Genomic DNA, 21359 nt, shown 5'->3' on the forward strand with positions numbered 1-21359 from the left:
CCCAAAGTGCTGGGATTACAGGCTTGAGCCACCGCGCCCGGCCCAATTTTTGTATTTTTAGTAGACATGGGGTTTCGCCTTTTTGACCAGACTGGTCTCAAACTCCTGACCTCAGGTGATCTGCCTGCCTCAGCCTCCCAAAGTGCTGGGATTACAGGCGTGAGCCACAGCGCCCGGCCAGATGACCTTTTTAGACGGCTATTTAACAGTACATATTAAATTTTAAAACATGCTAATCCTGTGGCCCAGCACTTCCACTGCCAGGAACTTATTTTACAGAAATACATGTACAGGGATGTTAACTTCAGCAGCATTCATAAACTGGAAAAATTGGAAACCAAGCCAAAAGTCCATTAGTAGGAAACCGATTGAATAAATGATGGTCCATCTATATTAAAGAATAATACAGAACTGCTTAATAATAAGGCAGATCTTTAAGTACTGACAGGAAAGGATGTAAAAGATACATTAAGGGAGGCCGGGCGCGGTGGCTCGAGCCTGTAATCCCAGCACTCTGGGAGGCCGAGGCGGGCGGATCACGAGGTCAGGAGATCGAGACCATCCTGGCTAACACGGTGAAACCCTGTCTCTACAAAAAATACAAAAAATTAGCTGGGAGTGGTGGCGGGCGCCTGTAGTCCCAGCTACTCGGGAGGCTGAGGCAGGAAAATGCCATGAACCCGGGAGGCGGAGCTTGCAGTAAGCCAAGATCATGCCACTGCACCCCAGCCTGGGCGACAGAGGGAGACTCCATCTCAAAAACAACCAAAAAAGATACATTAAGAGAAAAGGCAAGTTACACAGTTCTTTTTTTTTCTTCTTTTTTTAACAAAAAGAATAACACTGGTATATGCAGATCTTTTAAATACTGAAGAAATGTATTTCAAACTGAAGACAGGCTTATAGAATTTTTTTTTTAAGCGGAGTTTTGATCTTGTTGCCCAGGCTGGGGTGCAATGCCGTGGTCTCTGCTCACCACAACCTCCACTGTCCAGGTTCAAGCGATTCTCCTGCCTCAGTCTTGCCCCTTTTTTGACTTTCTTTCTTTCAACCCCACCTTCCTTCTGCCTCCCTCACATCAAGAAGCAGCACATTTTGTGATTTCCTGAGGCTTCCAACAAGGGGGTGCTCAGTACCCCGAGGAAACATCTCCCTCAGGCGACTGTCTGTGCCTGGGCATGGAGAAAAACAAGAGGAGGAGAAGCCCAGGTGTTCCCCTGAGCTTTCCATCTGTCTCTGGACAAAGGCAAAGTTTGGGGCAGTTCCACGGGAGGCGGGTGTTCAGGCTGCTCCATGAGCCGAAGCTCCCAGAGACCCTGATGACAGCTGCCCAGGAAAACAGGAAAAGAAAGAGGGCGGCAGCATTTTGTCTTCCTGCCTCTGCCTTCCTTGGGCACATGGCTAGTGAGCTGCTTCCTCAGCGTCAAAGCCCAGATCAGAAGGCAGGGAATGTCGGCCGGGCGCGGTGGCTCACGCCTGTCATCCCAGCACTTTGGGAGGCCGAGGTGGGTGGATCACCTGAGGTCAGGAGATCGAGACCAGCCTGACCAACATAGAGAAGCTCCATCTGTACTAAAAATACAAAAATTAGCCGGGCGTGGTGGCAGGCGCCCATAGTCCCAGCTACTCGGGAGGCTGAGGCAGGAGAATCGCTTGAACTTGGGAGGCAGAGGTTGCAGCAAGCCGAGATCGCGCCACTGCACTCCAGCCTGGGCGACACAGCAAGACTTCGTCTCAGAAAAACAAAAAACAAAAAGGCAAGGGATTGTGAGAGCCACGCCCTGCTGCCTGTAGGGACCTCGGCTGAGGAAGCCCTGCCGGGCTCTGCTGCCAGAACACCTCATCCATAGCCCCTTTACAGTCTGGGACATCCAGGCACATGCAGGCACATGGAAGGCAAGGACACAGAAACCAGTCAAAGCGGCCTCAAATTTAGAAGCGGATTACTGAACTGCAGAGCTTTAAAAAGTCCGTACTCACTGTTAATGAGGTGAAGGTCATACACATCCCGCCAAAGCCATTCAGAGCCAGGGCGATGAAGATGAGCACGGAGAGAGCTGTAGGGAAATGGAAAGCTCGTGAGTGGAAACCCCAGCCGAGCTCCCGGGAAACTGGGACCGGCCCAGAGTCCTGGGCGGTGCAGGCTCCCAGTAAATCCAGTAAACGCAGGCCAGGGTTAGTACCTGACATCTGGGGAGTGGAAATGACCCTTTCTCACCCCCTCCTCTAGCCTATTTCTTTTTTCTTTTTTAATTGAGACAGAGTTTTGCTCTTGTCGCCCAGACTGCAGTGCAGTGGCACAATCTTGGCTCACTGCAACCTCTGACTCCCGGGTTCAAGTGATTCTCCTGCCTCAGCCTACCAAGTAGCTGGGATTACAGGCGTGTGCCACCACGCCCAGATAATTTTTGTATGTCACGCCATGTTGGCCAGGCTGGTCTCGAACTCCTGGCCTCAGGTGATCTGCCCATCTTAGCCTCCCAAAGTGCTAAGATTACAGGCATGGGCCAGCGCGCCCGGCCTCCTCTTGCCTATTTCACAGAGCTTGGGCTCTTGCAAAAGGTGCACACCCATCTTCTTTTCTCCAATTAATAGTAGCAGTGTCCAGGCAGTGACTCGTACCTAGAAATCCAACACTTTGGGAGGCTGAAGCAGGAGAATTGCTTGAGCCCAGGGGTTCAAGAACAGCCCGGAGGCCAGGCACAGTGGCTCATGCCTGTAATCCCAGCACCTTGGGAGGCCAAGGCAGACGGATCACCTGAGGTCCGGAGTTCGAGACGAGCCTGACCAACATGGAGAAACCCCATTTCTACTAAAAATACAAAATTAGTCGGCCGTGGTGGCGCATGCCTGTAATCCCAGCTACTCCAGAGGCTGAGGCAGGAGAATGGCTTGAACCTGGGAGGCGGAGGCTGCTGTGAGCCGAGATCGCGCCACTGCACTCCAGCCTGGGAAACAGGAGCGAAACTCGTCTCAAAAAAAAAAAAAAAAAAGAACACCCCAGGCAACAAAGTGAGACCTCATCTCTAAAAAAAAAAAAATTAAAAATTAGCCAGGTGTGGGTGTGCGTGCCTGCAGTCCCAGCTACTCTGGAGGCTGAAGTGGGACGATCACTTGAGCCCGGGAGGTCCAGGGTGCAGTAAGCTGTGACTGCACCACTGCACTCCAGCCTGGGTGACAGAGAGAGACCCTGTCTCTAAAACAAAACAAAACAACAGCAACAACAAAAGCAAACATTAGCAGCAAGCAGAAGGCCTAAAGAAGCTACTTCACCAAAATCAAAAATGTAGGCTCCTGAAAATCAGTAGATGTGCCTGGCTAAGATTTTGGTGAAACTCAAGTCCTTTTTTGGTGTTTGCGCTACAAGTCCTTAAAACAATGGCTCCACCTGAACAGGGTTGTGGACCAGGTGGCTTCTAAGCCATCCTTCATGCTTTGGCCCGTGCTGCCTGGAGGCGACTCGGCTCGGGACTTCTGCGCACACCGAGGACCGTGCCCCTGCAGCCGGCCTGGTTCTTAGAACTTGCCTCTCGGATTGGCATCAGTGAGGGACTGGCTTGGTCTGGTGATGAGGTGGAAATTGCTCATACCCTGGAGCTCCTGTCTAGGGTGGCTGCTCTCTGATCCCCCCCGTCCGTTTGAGATAAGTAACTGAGTAGAGGCCTAACAGGTGTCCCCTCTAACTTGAGCAGCGAGCAGCAGGCCCTGGACAGTGTCCGAGAGCAGGTGGGCCTCGGAGCAGCTCGGGGCACTCTCTCCCCAGTCCCTGATGAAAGATGGAGGAAGGGCACACTCACTGTTTGGGTTATTGGCTCCATATGCAATCAGCAAGCAGGAAACCGCGAAGCAGGCGCTAAAACCAAGCAGAAACGGAATGTTATTGACCACTATGACTTTATTCCATGTTACTGTTTTTTTTGTCGTTTTTGGTTTTTCTTGAGATGGAGCCGCTCGCTCTGTCACCCAGGCTGGAGTGCAGTGGCGCAATCTCGGCTCACTGCAAGCTCCGCCTCCCAGGTTCACACCATTCTCCGGCCTCAGTCTGCCGAGTATCTGGGACTACAGGTGCCAGCCACCACACCCGGCTAATTTTTGTATTTTTAGTAGAGACGGGGTTTCACCCTGTTAGCCAGGATGGTCTTGATCTCCTGACCTCGTGATCCACCCGCCTCGGCCTCCCCCTCCCAAGTGCTGGGATTACAGGTGTGAGCCACAGCACCTGGCCTTTTTCTGGTTTTTCCATTTTTTTTTTTTTTTTTGACGGGGAGTCGCGCTGTATGGCCCAGGCTTGAGTGCAGTGGCGCGGTCTCCGCTCACTGCAAGCTCCGCCTCCCGGGTTCAGGCCATTCTCCTGCCTCAGCCTCCCGAGTAGCTGGGACTAGAGGCACCTGGCACCATGCCTGGCTAATTTCTTTTTGTATTTTTGGTAGAGACGGGTTTTCACCCTGTTAGCCAGGATGGTCTCGATCTCCTGACCTCGTGAACCGCCAGCCTCGGCCTCCCAAAGTGATGGGATTACAGGCGTGAGCCACTGCGCCTGGCCTTTTTCTGGTTTTTCTTGAGACAGAGCCTTGCTCTGTCGCCCAGGGGGGAGTGCAATGGCGCAGTCTTGGCTCACTGCAAGCTCCGCCTCCCGGATTCAAGCATTTCTCCTACCTCAGACTCCTGAGTAGCTGGGATATTACAGGTGCGTGCCACCACACCTGGCTAATTTTTGTATTTTTAGTGGAGACAGAGTTTTGCCACATTGGCCAGGCTGGTCTCGAACTCCTGGCCTCAGGTGATCTGCCCACCTCTGCCTCCCCAAATGCTGGGATGACAGGCACGAGCCACCATGGCCAGCCCGTTTTCATTTATATTTTTTTATATGTATTATAAAGCACATTAAGAATGCCATAGGGAGCCGGGCGCGGTGGCTCAAGCCTGTAATCCCAGCACTTTGGGAGGCCAAGACAGGCGGATCATGAGGTCAGGAGATTGAGACCATCCTGGCTAACATAGTGAAACCCTGTCTCTACTAAAAAAAAATACAAAAAAACTAGCCGGGCAAGGTGGCGGGCACCTGTAGTCCCAGCTACTTGGGAGACTGAGGCAGGAGAATGGCGTAAACCCGGGAGGCGGAGCTTGCAGTGAGCTGAGATCCGGCCACTGCACGCCAGCCTGGGCGACAGAGCAAGACTCCATCTCAACAACGAAAAAAAGAATGCCATGGTGGCTGTGAGCCACTGCACTCCGGCTGCAGTTGCTTGGGCAACAAGAGCAAAACAGCACCTCAAAAAAAAAAAAAAAAAGAAAGAAAAAAGGAATGGCATAGGGGCCAGGCACAATGGCTCATGCCTGTAATCCCAGCACTTTGGGAGGCCGAGACGGGTGGATCACTGAGGCCAGGAGTTCAAAACCAGCCTGGCCAACATGGTAAAACTCTGTCTCTACTAAAAATACAAAAATTAGCTGGGTATGGTGGCGGGCGCCTGTAATCCCAGCTACTTGAGAGGGTGAGACAGGAGAATTGCTTGAACTGGGGAGGCAGAGGTTGCAGTGAGCCAAGATCGCACCACTGCACTCCAGCCTGGGTGACAGAGCAAGACTCTGTCTTGAAAAAAAAAAAAGGCACAGATATACATCATTTATAATTCAATGTGCTTATTATATTGGGGGTACCTGTTGAAAATCTTTTTTCTGGTGGAGGCATAAGGTCAAACGGGCTGTGGAAACCAGTGTTTTGTGTTTTTTTTTTCTCATCAGATGAATACTGTGCCAGCCTCATAAGAAGGTTTGAGGGAAGCATGTCTCACACATGAGAGTGAAACCCCAATTATTACGCTTATGAACTACAAAGGGATCAGAAACCCATGTTCTTAGTGACAAGCAACTCCAGATCCCCGGAGTGGCCTGGAGCCTGGTGCTTTTCTTATTGAGTACTGGAGCATGGCGAGGACCACAGTACCTGCTGATTCGGTGGCGGGTGGGGAAGGAACTCCATTCTGGATGGGCCTTCAGGGAGCTCCAGAGTACACCTGATAGCAGGTATGACCAGGATAGCCTTCCATGGGGAACTCAGCCCAGGGGGTCCACCTGCCCACTCCCTGCCCGCCTAAGGGACCCGCACTGACCTGCCCAGCAGCCTGAGCTTCCTCGGGCCATACTTGTCCATGACGATACCCAGGGGCAGGGTGATGGCACTGAGCAGAAAGGAGCCCACGGTGAAAGCCAAATTTAGCATCTCGTCCTGGGCCTGGCAGCTGAGCCAGCCGTTCATCCAGCTCCCCTCCTCGTGCCCCGGCTCTGCTGTGCTGCCCACTGTGCCATTGCTGACATTCTCTGTGTGAAGAGAGAAAGAAACCCTGACCTCAGAGTCAAGACAGGGATCCCCAAAGATCAGAGGGGCAAGTGCCCATTCGGAGTCCCCCACTGGGAATGCCAGGGCTGGCTGGGGGCCTCTCGAGGATTCAGGCTACCCCACGGCAGGCTTGGATGGCCATTTGGCTCAAGCTCCCTGGAGTGAAAACAGGTTCTTTTTTTTTTTTTTTTTTTTGAGACAGAGTCTCGCTCTGTCGCCCAGGTTGGAGTGCAGTGGCCAGATCTCAGCTCACTGCAAGCTCCGCCTCCCAGGTTCACGCCATTCTCCTGCCTCAGCCTCCCGAGTAGCTGGGACTACAGGCGCCACCACCTCGCCCGGCTAGTTTTTTGTATTTTTAGTGGAGACGGGGTTTCACCGTGTTTGCCAGGATGGTCTCGATCTCCTGACCTCATGATCCACCCGTCTCAGCCTCCCAAAGTGCTGGGATTACAGGCTTGAGCCACCGCGCCCGGCCGAAAACAGGTTCTTAACTTGAGGGGTAGCTTTTGTGTACCCTTTGAAGAATCCAATAAAGACCTCCCCAGAAAACGCACACCAAGGTTTATCCACAGTTTTAGGAGCTTCACGTGTCCCTTGAAGAACAACGAATGGGACTCTGAGAGTCCCATTCCAGAGCATCCGCCACCCTAGAACAGCAGACCTCAGGATCCCGCCGTGGCTGTGCGGGCCCAGGCTGGAGAGAACCTTCTCACAGCAGCTGTGTCCATGGGGACAGACTGAAGCCAGTATGGAGGCAGACCCCAGACTACATGGGAAGGACAAGCACTGGCCTCACCCCGATAGCCTGGTTCTCCTCTGTCAGTGTGCGGAGACCGGGGCATCTCCTTCAATGGGAAGCCCAGCTGCCTTCTCAAACGTGGAACAGATGCCACCTTCTCACCTTCTCCCCCTGATATTTTCTCTTTCTTTCTTTTTTTTTTTTTTGAGACAGAGTCTCACTCTGTTGCCCAGGCTGGAGTGTAGTAGCATGACCTCAGCTCACTGCAACCTCCACCTCCTGGGTTCAAGCAATTCTCCTGCCTCAGCCTCCCGAGTAGCTGGGACTACAGGCGCCCGCCACCACGCCCGGCTAATTTTTTTGTATTTTTTTAGTAGAGACAGGGTTTCACCGTGTTAGCCAGGATGGTCTCGATCTCCTGACCTCGTGATCCACCTGCCTTGGCCTTCCAAAGTGCGGAGATTACAGGTGTGAGCCATCGCACCTGGCCTCTTTTTTTTTTTTTTTTGGCATGGAGTCTCACTCTGTTGCCCAGGCTGGAGTGTAGTAGCATGATCTCGGCTCACTGCAACCTCCACCTCCTGGGTTCAAGCAATTCTCTTGCCTCAGCCTCCCAAGTAGCTGAGATTACAGGCACATGCCACCACACCTGGCTAATTTTTGTATTTTTAGTACAGACGGGGTTTCACCATGTTGCCCAGGCTGGTCTCAAACTCCTGACCTCAGGTGATCCCCCCACCTCTGCCTCCCAAAGTGCTGGGATTACAGGCGTGAGCTGCCGTGCCCAGCCGAGATGCACCTTTCTTATTTTCCTTGCCGGGGTCATTGTGATGCCATCCCGTGACCATGCCCAGACCTCACTGGGTGCTGCATCTGGTGTGTCTGCCACACCCAGCCCTTAATGGCCCCCTCCAAAGTCCACCCAGCACCAAAACAACACAAAAAGGCAGAGAAAAGTGCTGTGGCAGCTGAAGACGGGAGGGTGGAGGACGGGCTGAGAATGTGGCTGAGGAGCTCTCCCGGCCGGGACTGCTAGTTAAGAGATGCTGACTAATCCTGCAGAAAACAGGAGCCGACTTTGATTAGATGCGAGGTCACACTGGGAGAGTCAAGGAAACGCTTTTCTTCCGATAACTGCCTGCCTTCCAATTGCAGCCCTCTGGCGCCAGGTCTGCAGAGCGGAGGTTTGCAAAGCCTTGCTCAGGCCTCTCGGGGCTCCTCCAAGGTCACTGGAAAGGATGCACACGGGTGGAATCACGCCTCATGCCAACGTGTGACCAGGGAGGCTCGCCGGGGCCGTGTGGATGAACAGCATGGAACTGGAATCTGGCTTCACGCTTCCTGTTTTGGTTCCTCCACTTTCTGAACGCATAACCTTGCTCTAGCTCGGTTTCCTTGTCTATAAAATGGACATCATAGAATAATAAGATCCACCTCCTAGAGTTTGGGGGAAGATCAATGAGAAAATCCAGAAAACCTTCTGGAGCTCACCCAGGCAAAGAAAGCACTCAATAACGAATCGCTGCAAGCTGCTGCTGTTCTCGTGGCTATTATGATCATTGCTGCTACTGGACGCTCCGCATGGGAATCAGGGCACGACCAGCTGGCACAGAGCCGATGCAGCGGCTGCGGGGAGCACAGTCCCGTCAGCGTGTGTGGAAGCGCAAAGACACGTCTAATCCCCCACTGGGCTGTGAGCCCTGAAAAGCAGGGCCTGCATTGTGGTCACTTCTGTGTCCTCAGTATCTCACCCAGGTCTTGGCCTACAGTAGCTGTTTACTGATGAATAGAAACAACAGGGCCAGGTGCGGTGGCTCACGCCTGTAATCCCAACACTGGGAGGCAGAGGCAGGTGGATCGCCTGAGGTCAGGAGTTCAAGATCAGCCTGGCCAACATGGTGAAGCCCTGTCTCTACTAAAAATACAAACATTAGCCGGGCGTGGTGGTGCACGCTTGTAATCCCAGCACTCTGGGAGGCCGAGATGGGTGGATCACGAGGTCAGGAGATCGAGACTATCCTGGCTAACATGGTGAAACCCCGTCTCTACTAAAAAATACAAAAAACTAGCCGGGCGCGGTGGCGGGCGCCTGTAGTCCCAGCTACTCGGGAGGCTGAGGCAGGAGAATCATTGAACCTGGGGGGCAGCGGTTGCAGTGAGCCAAGATCACACCATTGCACTCCAGCCTGGGCAAAAGAGTGAGACTCTGTCTCAAAAAAAAAAAAAACAAACAAACAAATAAAAAAATAGAATCAGGCCAGGCACAGTGGCTCAGTCTAATCCCAGCCCTTTGGGAGGCCAAGGCTTGTGGATCACCTGAGGTCAGGAGTTTGAGACCAGCCTGGCCAACACGGTGAAACCCCATCTCTACTAAAAATACACAAATTAGCCAGGCGTGGTGGCAGGCGCCTGTAATCTCAGGTACTCGGGAGGCTGAGGCAGGAGAATCGCTTGAACCCGGGAGGCGGAGGTTGCGGTGGGCTAAGATTGTGCCACTGCTCTCCAGCCCAGGCCACAGAGTGAGACTCTGTCTCCAAACAAACAAACAACAAAAAAGTCTTAAATTGATTAGAGATCTGGTCACCCCTTTAACTACATGGTCAGGGGAGAGGCAAGGGTATCTGTCCTTCCCATCTTTTACCCTGCAGCCACTACACACAGGGGCAAGGACCTTGCACGCTAGACCACCAGCCTTCTCCCCTTAAACAAATCCCTGCCGCTGGGGCCACCAGGCCCTCTGCCCGGCCGCCTGCCTCCAGGCAGTCCTGTCCAGCAACAGATGCACCTGGGGCAGGGGAGGTGAATGGCTTCTCCTTCTGCTTGTGGAGAGTCTCCCTCCTGCTGGAGGGAACGAAGCCCTTGGTGAGCCCAGAAGCTCTGTTGACAGTAAACAGCACCACCACCGTCACAGCTCCAGCAGATGCCCAAACACAGACACACCCAGGCTGTTCCTCTCCCTCTGCTCCCACCTGGGCCACTGTGGGCCGGGAAAGAGACAAACAGATTAAGCACCCAGGAAGTGCCAAGGTGTGGGACGGTCCTCTGCTCCCAGCCTAGAGTTTAACCCGGGGCCAGCCTGCTCTGCTCATTCCCGGCCAGCCTGCTCTGCTCCTCACCTGCACCTGTTTATGAAACTGACGCCTCCTCAGGGGCGGCCAGAAGTGGCCCAGCCCAGGCCGGACAGAGAAGGTGAACAGAGAAGACAGGCAAGAGTTGGTGTGGCCAGTGAGTGCCAAGAACGGGAACAGGGCTGCTCAGGAGGAGGCCCAGGGCCAGGGCGGGGGAACCCTGTTCAGCCCCACTCACAAGACGCACAAGATCTTCACAGAGGAATCAGGGAGAAAAGAGGGTGCTGTGGCTCTCTCAGACTCCCCCAAGTCAAAGCGGAGTCTCCCCACACCCCAGGAGACAAAGGGAGGGGGCCTTCAAGATGATGCTTGAGGGGGCCAAGGAGTACCTGGCTTGAGGTCCCTTCTAAATTCCTGAGCTTCCCCCTTCCCTGACTGGCTGCTTTCTGAGCCCCCCGCTCCAGGGTGCGGGCCCCTGGACAGCCCACCGATGGCCCCTGCCCAGGATCTCCCGGCTCTTAAATCCTTAGTCTATCCGGCAACAGGAAGCAGCATCTCAGTCCTCAGTCCGGCAGGGGAGATATAGGGGAGAGGTCAGCTCAGACGCAGAGCAAACAACAGACAGGAGGGCACGGACAGGCAGAGGCCGTCCTGGGCTGACCAGAGCCTGGCCCCCGAGCAGTGGGGCCCAGCAGCGGCTGCCATGTGCACAGTGCCAGTGTGTGCCAGCTGCCACGCTCAGTGGGTGTGTCCATGCCCACCCCATATTCCCCACGAGGATACTGCGAGAGTATCCCTGAGGGATGCTCAGAGCAGGGAAGTCACTTGCTGAAAGTCTCACGGGGGTCTCCGGGGAAGCTGGGCTTGACTCCAGGCTGTCAGACCCCGAAGTTCCCGCTCTTACCCTGCGAGCTATGCCGAGGCTGGCCTACCTGGGTTAGACGCTCACATCCCAGAGAGGAAATGCTGAGAGAACAGAGCCAGGAAAAGGCTGCCCATGGTGTCAGCAACACTAGGAGGCCCTGAATATCGCTTGGTGAGAACGGAACTAAGACTCTCCCACGAGGTCCCGGAGAGCCAGCCTAAGCTGGATGGACCTTCGTGGACACCAGAAGCCAGCGGTGGCCAGCGGATGTCTGCGAGGGAAATGAGGTCACGAACCAAGGAGGGAGGCTGGGGCGGTGGGAAGAGCCAAGGCCACCAGCTCTTCTCTGAGACGCATCCTGAGGCTGCCGGCTCCAGCCTTTAAACTTTCTTACCCATTGCTATGGAATTTTTTAAATTCCAAATAAACTGGGGGAAAAGTTTAAAAGTCACATTTACAGCAATAAAAGTGAAAGGTTGGATTTAAGAAAGCTATCCGGTGGGTGCGGTGGCTCACGCCTGTAATCCCAGCACTTCGGGAGGCCGAGGTGGGCGGATCACCTGACGTCAGGGGTTCGAGACCAGCCTGGCCAACATGGTGAAACCCCATCTCTACTAAAAATACAAAAATTATCCAGGTGTGGTGATAGGTGCCTGTAATCCCAGCTATTTGGGAGGCTGAGGCAGGAGAATCACTTGAACCTGGGACATGGAGGTTTTGGTGAGCTGAGATAGCGCCATTGCACTCCAGACTGGGTGACAGAGTGAGACGCCATCTCAAAAAAAAAAAAATAAAATGAAATACAAATACAAAAAACTAGCCGGGCATGGTGGCGGGCACCTGTAATCCCAGCTACTTGGGAGGCTGAGGCAGGAGAGTTGCTTTAATTCTGCCGAGAGGCAGAGGTTGCAGTGAGCCGAGACTGCGCCACTGCACTCCAGCCTGGGCGACAAGAGTGAAACTCCGTCCCCCACTCCCCGTCCCCCAAGAAAAACGAGGTCCTCGAGGCAGCAGAGAAGTCTCCTGTCCACATCTGCAGCTTCACTCAGCCCATGGGGACCAAGCCTGGCCCTGCTTCCCCAAGGTGGGCAGCAGCCCCTCTGCCCTCCCAGCAACCTGTATGCCAGGGTGAGCTTGCAGCAGCTTCGGTGCCAGAGTGAGAGGCTCTCTCCCACCACCACAGGCAGAGCGACTGCAGCAGTCAGGAGCATACAACCGGGGTCAGCCTTCATGCCCATGGTCAGACCATGAGTGACTTCGTCGGGCAGAGGCCGTGATGACTTCTGGTTTCTATGCCATCCAAACATACCCAGCATGGGGCAAGCCCTCAACGATTCACACGAGGCTCTAACAGGGGAATTGGATCGTTGCCCTCCTCTACCTCCCTGACTTCCTCCTGCCTTGGGAATAAAATTCACTTTCCCCAAATGGACTCCCAGGCCCTGCAGGCCCGGCCCCTTCCCACTTCTCTCCTCTCCTCCAGAGTGTACCCTCCTCTCCTGACTCACCCCTCCTCAACCTCCAGGCTTCAGCCTGAACCCCAGAGAGGCCCTCCCACCCAGTAGGAGCCAGATCTCCGCAGCTATTCTGGCTCTTTCCTGGGGGCCCAGCTACCACCTGGAATTACACAGGTTACACAGGTATGCGTGTGATGACTTGTTTGCTCTAAGTCCCCAGCACCGCACCTTCGTCAATGTTTACTGAATGTTTAGGTTATAAGAGAGAGGGGATTAACTATGCACATGTAGGCCTGGAGCAGTGGCTCACGCCTATAATCCCAGCAATATGGGAGCCCGAGGCGGGTGGATCGACTGAGCTCAGGAGTTTAAGACTAGCCTGGGCAACACGGTGAAACCCCCAACTCTACAAAACATTTAAAAATTAACTGGGTATGGGCCGGGCGCGGTGGCTCATGCCTGTAATCCCAGCACTTTGAGAGGCCGAGGAGGGCGGATCACAAGGTCAGGAGATCGAGACCATCCTGGCTAACACGGTGAAACCCCGTCTCTACTAAAAACTTCAAAAAACTAGCCAGGTGCGGTGGCGGGCACCTGTAGTCCCAGCTACTCAGGAGGCTGAGGCAGGAGAATGGTGGGAACCCGGGAGGCAGAGCTTGTAGTGAGCCAAGATCGCACCACTGCACTCCAGCCTAGGAGACAAAACGAGACTCTGTCTCAAAAAAAAAAAAAAAAAAATTAACTGGGTATGGTGGCTCACACCTGTAGTCCCAGCACTTTGGGAGGCTGAGGTCGGCAGGTCACTTGAGCCCAGGAGTTTTGAGACCAGCCTGAGCAACATGGTGAAACCCTTATCTCTACAAAAAATTTGACCAGGCACAGTGGCTCACACCTGTAATCCCAGCGCTCTGGGAGGCCAAGGCGGGTGGATCACCTGAGGTCAGGAGTTCGAGAACAGCCTGACCAATATAGTAAAACTATATCTCTACGAAAAAATACAAAAATTAGCCAGGCGTGGTCGCAGTCACTTGTAGTCCCAGCTACTTGGGAGGCTGAGACAGGAGAATTGCTTGAAACTGTGAGGCAGAGGTTGGAGTGAGCCAAGATCGCGCCACTGCACTCCAGCCAGGCAACAGAGCGAGACTCTGTCTCAAAAAAATAATAAATAAATAAATAAATAAATAAATAAATAAATAAATAACCAGGGCTGGGCATGGTGGTTCACACCTGTCATCCCAGCACTTTGGGAGGCCGAGGTGAGTGGATCACCTGAGGTCAGGAGTACGAGACCAGCCTGGTCAACATGGTGAAATGAAACCCCATCTCCACTAAAAATACAAAAATTAGCTGGGTATGGTGGCGGGCGCCTGTAGTCGCAAAAACAAAAATAAAAATCTAACTGGGTATGATGGTTCACACTTGTAGGCCCAGCACTTTGGACGGCTGAGGCAGGAGGATCGCTTGAGCCCAGGAGTTTGAGATCAGCCTAGGCAACACGGCAAGGCCCTGTCTCTACAAAAAAATACAAAAATTAGCTGAGTAGGGTGGCGCACACTTGTAGTCCCAACTACTCAGGAGGCTGAGGTGGGAGGATTGCTTGAGCCCAGGAGTTAAGGCTGCAGTGAGCTGTGATCGCACCACCACATTCCGGCTTGGGCAACAGAGCAAGACCCTGTCTCGAATAAAAAAAAACCATCCACAGGTAGCCGCAAACCCCCAAGCTGACCCTGACCCTGTTGAAGTAGGGGCTACTGGATAACAGAGAAAATGAAGAAAGAGCCCAGGCGCGGGCGGTCACATTGCCATCCCAGAGGCCAAGAGGACACAGCTCTGGGAAGTCCCGTGCTTCTCGGACTGAACACCCAATTGGTGTCCTGCCCTCACCAGGGGGACAAGGGAGGGATCCAGCAGCCAACACCTGGAGGATATTGTGCAAAACCCATCACCAACTCCCTGCACCCAGGTCCCCAAACCCAGCCTGCCACCTCTCCCAGCGGGCAAGGAAGAACAAACTGAGGGGCAGCCGTGAAGTGAGCTATCTCCTTCCCTCTGCCACCTCCCCAGGCTGGAACCCAACACCACGTCTGTGGCCAGATTCTGGCTGGAGTCCTAAGAAAGAGTTCTAAGAATCTTTCAACAGGTTCAGGCAAATTTTCTTTAGAGAACAAACTAAAGCATCGTCCTAGAGCGACACGAAGCTGACAAATTTGCATCTCAATCAGCCGGACACTGCTCAGCCTTTCACAAGTCTAATTCAATACATTCCAAAAATGGCCTCACTGCTTCTCTGCAATTCAGCCATGCACCAAGTTTGAAAATGTTAGATCGAAGCAGAAACCTTCACCCTAACTTCACCAGGCACTCCCAGACAAGCAACGTGTGGAGATTTCTGCCCTGAAAGAAAACTGGTTATGCGGACTCCAAGAATCAAGGAGCAGTGCGGCCAGAGAGAGATAAGGTGTGTGGGATCAGCAGCCTTCCCGCCCAGGACGCAGGCTCAGCAGGTTTGCCAGATAATCAGAAAAACCAAAATTGGAGGCAGGAGCAAAAGCACGGATAAGAAGTTGATGTTCAACCCACAATCCTGACCCTTCACCTTCACTTTGGTTTACAGGAGCAACCTGTGAAGTCTGCCCAGGGCTTAAAACACCAACTCAGCACCACACTGGCACCATCTCTGGTGCTCCTCCCACTTAGAGGAAGAAGCCAAGGCTGAGGCGGGAATGAAGGGACCAGACCCAACTCTGTCAAAACCATACTATCAATTAAATCTGTGGACAGTCTATGAAAAACAACAACAACAACAACAACAACAACACCTAGAATCTGACCTTCCCGACACCATGGTAGGTTTAAAAAAAAAAAACACAAAACCTGCCCACAACAGTTCTCTGGTCTGAGTGAGACACTAAAAGCTTTCTCTGAGGCCAGGTGCGGTGGCCCACGCCTGTAACCCAGACCTTTGGGAGGCCGAGGCAGGTGGATCACGAGGTCAGGAGATCAAGGCCATCCTGGCGAACACGGTTAAACCCCGTCTCTACTAAAAATCCAAAAAAAATTATCTGGGCGTGGTGGCGGGCCCCTGTAGTCCCAGCTACTCGGGAGGCTGAGACAGTAGAATGGCGTGAACCCGGGAGGCCGAGCTTGCAGGGAGCCAAGATGGCACCACTGCACTCCAGCCTGGGCGACAGAGCGAGACTCCATCTCAAAAAAAAAAAAAAAAGCTTTATCTGGGGATGATGACTTTTTTTTCTGCTTTCTTTTTTTTTTTTAAACCCTGTGTCCAGCCTGAAAGAACCCACAAGAAAGGCAAGCAGGAAGGGTCACGATCTCTAAGGGAGGAGAGAGGAAAGGAGAGGAAGAAGCAAATACTCCAACCTGTGCCTTTCCGGGACAGGCATTAATCTCCTAACATCGCTTGGGCAAAGCACAAAGCTTGTTCAGGGAACAAGGTCTGACTCTTCCCAACTCCCAAGATTACTTGCTGATGTGGGGAAAGGCCTGCCAAGAACCCTTAGGCTGTTAGGAAATATTTTTGAGTGGCTAAAGGCTAAAGGTTAGTTATAAATGATATACTTTCTGTCCTCTCCCCGCGGCCTCTGCATTCTCCTGCTTTCTCCTGCCTTGATTCTCTCCAGCTAAGCCTCCCTCCCTAGAGACTGGGACACACAGGAATCTCCCGGGCAGATCAGAGAAGGGAAACAGGGAGGCTTCCACAAAGGATTACACCCAGCATGAGCTGGTCCAAAGCTTTCTCTTCCTGCAAAGAGCTCTAGAAAGAAAAGGCCTGCTGCTGGGGACTCAGGAAGTCAAACCTGAGTCGTACCTCCATCTACGGGCACTCGAGCACTGGCGAGAGAGATTATGTGAGCTCAGCTATTATGAGTTACCGTTAGGATCAAGGAGAAGGCAGAGGGAAACACTGCCTGTTAAGGTTGCCTAGGAAGGAGGGTAGGAAGCTAGAGGCTGGGGGCTGCTGTGGCCCTCCTGTGGGGCTGAACCTACTGCCCTGTAGTAATCAGGATCCTCCAACAAGGTATGAAGGTGTGAAGGAGTGTGTGTGTTGGCGGGTGCAGATGTCATGCAGAGAAGCATCCTCAGCCTGCCTTCAGCAATTCCAGTGGCGAGGCAAAGACGAGAGAACAAGCCTAGCATCATTTCCATAAACGTTCCCTTCTCCTCTTCCCCTTCATCCTCATGGGGTTGGAAAGCCACGGAGATGTCCTCAGAGCCCGTGTCGGGAAATGCCCTTTGGAGAATCACCAGGCAGCAAAAATAGACAAGAAATCGTGTCCAGCAAGCACTTAGGAGACTCCACAACGGCCTGAGGGATGTCTAGATTCTAGATGAGCCCTGCCTGGGGTGGAGGCAAGGCCACTTCCTCTCCTGCTGCACCCCAGCCCCTAAATCAGGAGTTCCTCTTTCTCACAAGCAGAGAGCAACATGTTTACTACCAGCCAAGCTATGTTCCAGGAGCTGGGAGGTGAAGAGAGGAGTCCAGCAATGTTCCCAGGGGGTGGAAGGAACACCGTGGACAGCAGGTGGGGTTCTGGGTGGATGGCAGGCCCAGGCTCTGTGGCCTTGCGCAAGACAGAAGATCGCTCTGAGCCTCGGTGTCTTCATCCACAAAACAGGGGCAATGACAAGTAGCCGGCAGGGCTGGGTGAGGATCAGATGGGCCTTTGGATACCCGAGAGGCACTGGGCAATGCAGTGCTGTGGCATGCCAGGTCTTCATCCCCATCCCGCCCCCTCCCAAAGCCCCGGCTCCAGAAGCCCCCCGCAGCCCCAGGCGCCTGTCTCACCTGGCTTGGTACACAGGTAGGAGTAAAAGCCCTCCGACTTGAGCATGATGAGCAGCGAGCCCCAGCCCAGGAGGACTGCCGAGAAGAGGAGGTTCTCCAGCACGGCCGTGCAGGCCATCCACCAGCGGCGGCGATGGGCAGTGGCCAGGGTGGGCGCCATGGTGCGGCGCGGCTCCGGGCTCCCACTCCGGCTCTGCACCACCTGCGCACAGACCTCGGCGTCAGCGGCCGGCCCTGCCCAGCCCCTGCGGCCGCCCCCCAGCTGCCCCGGCCGCTGCCGCAGGGCTCGGGACTGTCACTCCTCCCCGGCCGCGGTGGCCGGTGCGCGCAGCGGAGGAGGCGAACCCCAGCCCTGCCCGGACCTGGGCCACCCCGACCCCGCGGCCGGCTCGTACCGCTGCTCTGCGCTACGACAGAGCCGCCCTGGCCAGGCAGGGAGACGTCTCCCGCAGCTCACTCCGAGGTAAACTGAGGCATGGAGGCAAGAAGAGGCTAACGCATGCTGAGGGCCGTGGAACTAGTCCTGGCCTGCAGCAGGACTGACATCGCCTGGGGCCAGCATGGAACGCAGCGTGAGGTGGGCAGGGGCAGATCCGAGGGCTGCCTCTCCCAGGGACCCTGACAGGTGCCCTCCCGCCCGCGCCCGAGACCCTTCCCCAGAGCTGGTTTCTTCAACCACAAGATCAGCGCCCAGAGCTACGGAACGGCCCGCCCCGGCGCGCTCATTGGCCGGATGGCGCAGGAACTGTCGCGCCATTGGCCGCCGTCTAGGTCGCTAGGCGCTGCGGCCACGCGAACCCGGCGTGGGAGACGAGGAGCCGGTTCAAACCGGCGGCGCGAGCCAGCCCGCGACCCCCATCCCCGGCGTTCCCCAGGCAACCCGCCCGTTTCCATGGCCTCAGAGCCCCGTGCCTCCATCCCCAGCCCGCATCTGTTCGTCATCTCTTTCCTGGCGGCCCCTCATCGCTCCGTCTCTCTCCTCTTACTCCCACGTTTTCTCCCTGCGCCCCTTCGGCGGGCGCTTCTGCCCCCGCGCCCTCGCCCCAGCTGCGACCCCCGGCTCCAGCTCACCCGTCTCCTCCGGCGTGTGTCGGGCCCGCCCGGCGCCTTTTCTGCCCTCTTTTATTCCAGCCCTTTTATTCCGACCCCAAGAAGAAAACACTGCCACCCGCTGATTGGCTGAGCGGGGCTGGAAACAGGCGTCGACCAATCAGCAGCCAGTCCCCCGCCCGCCCCGCCGCGAGCAGAAGCCGGTTCCGGCCGGACTCGGAGACAAACAAGAGAGATGGGGGGCGGGAGGGGCCGGGGCGCTGCGGGCTCTGCCGCCTTCAACTTGACCGAGTCACAGCGCGGCCGGGAACCCCGGCGACATCGCCCCGCGACCTCTCCAGCGCCCTGACCCTGCGAGGCTGGGGCTCCGACTCCGCGTCCCGGACCCCCGCGGACTCCTCCCCGAAGCCGCCGGGCCACCAGCGCCCCCAGCTGGGCTCTCCCGCGGCCGCCCCGCCGTCCCCAGCTGCCCCCTCCGCGCGGGTCACCACGCCCAGATGCGCCAGCTCCGCACTGTGGTTCCGCTCTGGAATCCCCACCCCGCTTTCTCCCCACGAAGCGCCGCCGTACCCGCCGCCTCGGGCTTTGGGTCCTGGTTCCTCCCTCCCCCGCCCCGGTGGTTCCCGTCCCGGCGTATTCGGGTCTGGGATCCCGGACCCGGTCCAGCCGTGGCGCCCCCTGCTGATGCACCGACCGGGTGCCGTCTGCCCGGTCCCTGGAAGTTGGCCCTTGGAAACCTGCAATGGGATTTGGGGCTGGTCTGTCCGGTCCTAGGATGGGGTCTCCTGAGGTCCCCCCATCAGACCTTTCTCCGCCCGTGTTCACGCACTGCTCGGTCCCCCGGGGACCCTCCATCCTTGATGGTCATCTGGGAGCTCCCTGCCCGCGGTGAGCCCCACCCCCCACCTTCACCCCTTTCCACCCACGTCCACCGGCTCGTACAAGCCTGCGAGGGTTCGAGGGGGCTCCGGGTTCCCGTCTGATAAGCCCGGGCTCCGAAAGCTCAGCTGCCCGTCTTCGTCCCCCAGATCCGAGGCACTAGCCCGAGCTCGGAAGACCCTCTGACTGCCCCAGAATCTGCTTGGTCTACCTGGTTCGTTCCGGGGGGCTGGCTTAGCACCCCAGGGCTGCCGCGTGGTGTACTCATCTGGAATCCCAGCGGTTTGGGAGGTTAAGGTCGGAGGGCCACTTAGGGCTAGGAGTTCGAGACCAGCCTGGGCAGCATGGCGAGACCCGTCTCTACCAAAATAAAAAATAACCAAAAATAGCCGGGCGCGGTGGTTCACGCCTGTGCTCCCAGCACCTTGGGAGGCCGAGGCAGGTGGATCACGAGGTCAGGAGTTCGAGACCAGCCTGGCCAACATGGTGAAACCGGGTCTCTACTGAAATGCAAAAACTAGCTGGGTGTGGTGGTGCACGCCTGTAATCCTGCTACTGGGGAGGCTGAGGCAGGAGAATGGCTTGAACCCAGGAGACAGAGGTTGCAGTGAGCCGATTGTGCCACTGCACTCCAACCTGGGTGACAGAGCAAGACTCCGTCTCAAAAAATGATAATAATAAAAAAAAAAAATAAAACAAAACCCCACCACCACCCCAGGGCTGTGGGAGCCCCAGACGCCTCTTGCTCTACTTGCCCCAGTCCAAGTGTGCCCCTACTGTCTAGAATCCGCCCAGGCCACCTGGCGAGGGCACCCTCCTCCAGACAAGGCTTGGTGCTGTCAGCCTGCCGGGGGGCGGCTCCAGCTGGTAACCTACCCGGTTCCTCACCCTGTAGAACCCTTCCCACTCACAAGGTTTCAACTGCTATCTGAAAAATCTCTTCCTTCACCCTTTCCTCCTCTTTGAGCAGCCTGAGGGTGCTCCAGGGCTCAAACACATCTCAGAACTGTCCTCCCCATTTTCTCTCAGATAACCACACTACTGTCTACTGAAGTTAGATACCAAGAACCATCTCTTTTTTTTTTTCTTTTTTTTGAGACAGGATCTCAGGCACCCAGACTGCTGGAGTGTGGTGGCATGATCATAGCTCACTGCAGCCTTGACCTCCTGGGCTTAGGTGATCCTCCTGCCTCAGCCTCCCAAATAGCTGGGACCACAGGTGCGTGCTACCATGCTTGGCTAATTTTTGTATTTTTTGTAGAGATAGGGTCTTGCCCTGTTGCCCAGGCTGGTCTCAAAGTCCTGGGCTCAAGTGATCCTCCCACCTCAGCCTCCCAAAGTGCAGGGATTACAGGCATGACTCACAGCACCCTGCTGAGAACCATCCTTTCAACTGACATTTGTTAGGCAGTCGCTGTGATTCTGCCTCTGCCTCAGCCCATCCCTATCACACTGATAACAGCTGTATCTCCTACATATTTACCTAATCAGTCCATCTGTGCCCTTAGGCCCGGAACTGCTGTTGTTGAGCCACCTTCAAATTTCTGCTCAAATCTAGCCCCCATCTCATCCCAGGGCACTAAGGGAATGTAAATGTGACCTCTGCCAAAATCCTTCAGAAAATATTATTTGTGAAACAGGATAAAGTTCCAGTTCCTGGCTGGGCACGGTGGTTCACGCCTGTAATTCCAGCACTTGGGGAGGCTGAGGTCAGAAGTTAAAGACCAGCCTGGCCAACATGGTGAAACCCTGTCTCTACTAAAGGTACAAAAATGGCTGGGCGCGGTGGCTCACACCTGTAATCCCAGCACTTTGGGAGGCCGAGGCGGGTGGATCACGAGGTCAGGAGTTCAAGACCAGCATGGCCAGGCTGGGCGCAGTGGCTCATGCCTGTAATCCTAGCACTTTGGGAGGCTGAGGCGGGTGGATCACGAGGTCAGGAGTTCGATACCAGCTTGGCCAAGATGGTGAAACCCTGTCTCTACTAAAGATACAAAAAATTAGGTGGCGTGGTGGTGCACACTTGTAGTTCCAGCTACTCTGGAGGCTGAGGCAGGAGAATCACTTGAACCCGGGAGGCGGAGGTTGTAGTGAGCCAAGATTGCGCCACTGCACTCCAGCCTGGGCAACAAGAGCGAAACTTCATCTGAAAAAAAA

At 55.1% G+C, this 21359-nt stretch overlaps 1 protein-coding gene and 1 non-coding gene across 3 annotated transcripts; both read right to left on the bottom strand.

Moving 5' to 3' along the window:
- Window positions 1-1713: 1713 nt before the first annotated feature.
- Window positions 1714-18464, bottom strand: LOC111533941 (large neutral amino acids transporter small subunit 4-like). 2 transcript variants are annotated; one of them, XM_026449641.2, is made up of 5 exons: window positions 17669-17963; window positions 17274-17475; window positions 6114-6321; window positions 3798-3853; window positions 1714-2057 (listed from the first exon to the last, which is right to left on the bottom strand). In XM_026449641.2, the coding sequence occupies exons 2-5, from the start codon at window positions 17431-17433 to the stop codon at window positions 1933-1935; spliced, it is 549 nt and encodes a 182-aa protein (XP_026305426.1). In that variant the 5' UTR covers window positions 17434-17475; window positions 17669-17963; the 3' UTR covers window positions 1714-1932. The 2 variants fall into 2 exon arrangements, with proteins under 2 accessions (XP_026305426.1, XP_026305425.1); XM_026449640.1 differs by lacking the exon at window positions 17669-17963 and adding an exon at window positions 18345-18464 and having other exon boundaries at window positions 1716-2057.
- LOC111533667 lies at window positions 5740-5843 on the bottom strand. Its single transcript, XR_002728935.1, has one exon. It is a non-coding gene; the product is annotated as a small nucleolar RNA U13 (small nucleolar RNA).
- Window positions 18465-21359: the final 2895 nt, after the last annotated feature.

This window comes from Piliocolobus tephrosceles, chromosome 16 (assembly GCF_002776525.5).
Source record: "Piliocolobus tephrosceles isolate RC106 chromosome 16, ASM277652v3, whole genome shotgun sequence".
Classification (NCBI taxonomy): domain Eukaryota; kingdom Metazoa; phylum Chordata; class Mammalia; order Primates; family Cercopithecidae; genus Piliocolobus; species Piliocolobus tephrosceles.

Bases quoted from the DNA above. Each gene is read 5' to 3' on its own strand.
- LOC111533941 (XM_026449641.2), bottom strand. From the start codon at position 17,433: ATGGCGCCCACCCTGGCCACTGCCCATCGCCGCCGCTGGTGGATGGCC. The intron at 3,854-6,113 runs GTCAGTGCGGGT...GCTTGGTTTTAG, and splicing joins AAGCTCAGGCTGCTGGGCAG to CGCCTGCTTCGCGGTTTCCT. The intron at 2,058-3,797 runs GTGAGTGTGCCC...ATTTCCCTACAG, and splicing joins TGGAGCCAATAACCCAAACA to CTCTCTCCGTGCTCATCTTC.